General features: G+C 37.5%; 1 protein-coding gene across 1 annotated transcript; it reads right to left on the reverse strand.

Annotated features, from left to right (window-relative positions):
• Positions 1 to 212: 212 nt before the first annotated feature.
• LOC134239687 (uncharacterized) lies at positions 213 to 3,389 on the reverse strand (the record flags this gene model as incomplete). The annotated part of the gene is made up of 2 exons (XM_062721849.1): positions 2,705 to 3,389; positions 213 to 325 (listed from the first exon to the last, which is right to left on the reverse strand). Coding segments are annotated over exons 1-2 (589 nt in total), but the record flags the coding sequence as incomplete, so codon positions are not given.

The raw sequence follows: 3,389 nt of genomic DNA on the forward strand, positions 1-3,389 counted from the left end.
GAAATACTCCAGTACACGTAAAACATACATAGCAGTATATAATGTCGTAAATATTCCACCGAAAAATCGAATGATGCTGAGTAGACAATCAATCAAACACTGACTACACGACACGTCGGTACATTTGCAACAATTATCGAAACATGTGCAACAATTATCGCAACATTTGCAACAACTGTCGAAACATTTCCAGCAATTGTCACACGATTTACACTTTAGGCCCTCACAACAGGAGTAGCTGCAGGCACATGGACAGCAATTCCACCAGAAGAAGCCGCTGTTATACGTTAAGTAGCTGCATGTCAAATAGTGACATCCCTCGTACCTAAAAGGATACAAATGAACTGGTTAATTTGCAGACAAAATTCGGAAAAAAGTGTTTATCCACATTTTACAAATTTCTTAACTAAGTTTAAACTTATTCGTTTCCAAAAATCTACGGATATATGTACAACTGAGATTTGAGACAAAGTGAATTAGCCGTTTAACACATGTGGTACATAGAATTTTCTTCTCAATGTCTCTATAAAATCCCCTTGCTGTTATATGGAGCAATTTGTTTCTATAGTAGGTAGATCCGTTTTTAAAGTTATGTTTAACTTTAAAATATAAAAAGGTATTTAAGGATTAAAACTGTTTCATGACTCATACAGAACCATTTTTCTTACACTTTCTTTAGTCATCGTCGTCGCAAGCCAAGAGTTTTGTGCCCATTTCATTTCTCTAAACCTGTCCTTACCTGGATTCTTCCTCTGACAGGACACACAACACACAAAGCGTGGACATTGTACCTCCACTAGGACCTTTCTCAGGCTGCTAAGCGTGCTGTTCCAACTTGCATTGTTCCGTCTTTACCAACCGCCCCACTTCCCTCTACCTCAGACGTCCTTCTGGCGGTCATAACACAGTTATTAGTCGGATATTTCTTTAGCATATGGCCATACCAATTATATCTCCTACTCCTCACCTAGCCACAGATGCTTTCTACTTCTTACCTCTTTGAAACTGGCTTGTTTGAGATATGCTATTGCCAGCTAACCTTGCAAATCCTTCTGAGACATTTGGTTTGAAACATGTCAATTCTCTGTCAATTCCTCTGTCTTATGAACTCAGAAATTTAACAGTCATATAGGATTAAACAAAACCCCTGTTTACGATTGTAAGAATGGGCAGCAATTTGCATTTCTTGGCATTCAGATTCATCCAAAATTTTGAAGTGTTTTCTTTCTTTTTATTTTCATTGTAGACTTCAGATGTTCATTGTTGATGGCAGGAGGGCAATTCCATGCGCAAAGCAGAGATCCTCAGACAGAGTGGAAGAGTCTCATCGAATAAGCGTTCTCTCTTGTGTGAATGTCTGTTGCATCATCTAGTATTATAAGGAGAAACAAGAAAAATGACATAGAGCAGCTTTGTTTGAAGCTGGTCATCACAGGGAAAGGGGCTGTATTCTCGTTGTCGTCAATCACAGAACACCGAAAGTCTTCATTCAGGGCCTTAATCATCTAAATCAGAATTCTAGGTATTCCATATTTCTTCATGATGATCCAAAGACTGTCAAGCTATCTCAAAGTCCACAAAATGTTGAACAGGGTAGTGTGCTAAAGGATGTTCAAGAGAATGGTGTTCGGTTAATAGTTCCTTTTCCTCTTTGGAACTTTGCTTGCGCTTTTCGAACAAAGTTGTCAACTCCGATCTGTATTATATTCTGTTGATGAGTATTTTCTGAGCACTTTGCTAGTTTTGGGCGGCAAGGTCACCTCTCTCTAGCTGCTAAAGTATTGTAGGCGGCAATTTTTTTGATTTTACTGATCAGTCCTTTCGTCCATTCCTTCTATATCTTGTCAAAATTCAGTTCCTGACTGGTCAGATAGAGATTTGCTTTTAACATTTCTGTCGATATCTAATTAACTGGCTGTCATAGCCTTCACATTCATAAACGGCTTTAGTGTAGCCCTCTACCTCTTCATGTTCGCCTTACGGTCGTAGCTTTGGAGTGCCCCTTTTGAGTACTACCTTAAAGTGTTCTTTCCGTCCGTTTTTATTTATTTTATTTTATTTTCATTAGACAAGGGTTTCTTGTGTAAAGCTTCAGATCATTGTTTCAAAGGATGAATGTGTGTCATTTCCATTTTCAAGAACAAGGACCGGGTACCACACTCCTGGCTTGCGATAATACCTGTCCTTCAAATCATTCACTTAAATAAATGCAGTGTAAAATAAATTTTGTTAATTTTGTAAAAAAAAAAAAAAAAAAAAAAAAAAAAATGAGTACTAATTTGTTGCAGCCATATTTCTCTGCTAATAATAACCAAGAAAGCAGGATATTGTTTTTTTTAAATTTTTTCCCACAAGAACACTCTTAAATTTTAGAACAGATTCAAGAAAGACATATAATTTGGAGTAATTAAGGACGGTGTAGAGTTTAGTACAGATCAGCCTTTAAACCTTTCAAATTATCTTAAAGTTATGACAAAAACATTAATGAGAGTTTCAAAGCAACTAAAACATTTTTTTAAAAGACAAACGAAAGTTCTTATTCCTTTTTAAAGTGGGTTTGAGGCTGTTATTATTTTATGTGGATGCATTGGCCAAACTAAAACCCAACTCTTCATTCAAATATTATTGTTAATTTGAAAGATATATAGCATACTTATATTATAAATTCAAGAAGATTGACGTATGGATATAAACTTTTACTCACCCATGGCAGAGAATGACACATGGAAAACAAACTTCCACGCAGGACCAAAACATTCTTGTGCAAAGTGCTCCACATAGTCTACAGCAACCAGAACAGCAACTACAGCAACAGCAATCACTTCGTTTGCTGCGTTGTACTTTACGTTTGACAACTCCGCCACTTCCATCGCAACATTTGCTACTGGTGATATAGCGCCAAACACTGGCTAATTCAGAGCTAAGGCCGTTTAAAAAGCGCTTAATTTTCTTTCCATTCCACTCTATCTCACAGTTAAAACATATGATGTTATCGTACTTCAGGAGTAGGTAGTTTTGTGGAATCTCCACAAACAATGTTGTGAAGAAGACCTCGACTTTGCCATCAATTTTGTCTGGTATTGTCGCTGCTGGGTCACGCTTGTGATTTAAAACTATCTGATAAATTATCTTGGCTAGTTGAAAGGCGGAGAGAACGGAGCCAGCAATAGTAAAGTACATGAACTTTTTAGTCAGTTCATCTTTTACCGAGTCGTCCGTGCAGTATGATGCGTTTTGGGGTAATGGACCACTGGTACTCGTTGCTCCAGACGAAGCAGGTGCGTTAATGATATAAGAAAGTTTGTCCTTGATATCAATGATTGGGTCCTCGATGTCAGCATATTAAAGCCAATCCAAAACGACGTTCCCAATTATCAGAAGCGCTGACA

This window comes from Saccostrea cucullata, unplaced genomic scaffold, assembly GCF_032062105.1.
Source record: "Saccostrea cucullata isolate Sc308-1 unplaced genomic scaffold, CSIRO_AGI_Scuc_v1 ctg17946, whole genome shotgun sequence".
Taxonomy (NCBI): Eukaryota; Metazoa; Mollusca; class Bivalvia; order Ostreida; family Ostreidae; genus Saccostrea; species Saccostrea cuccullata.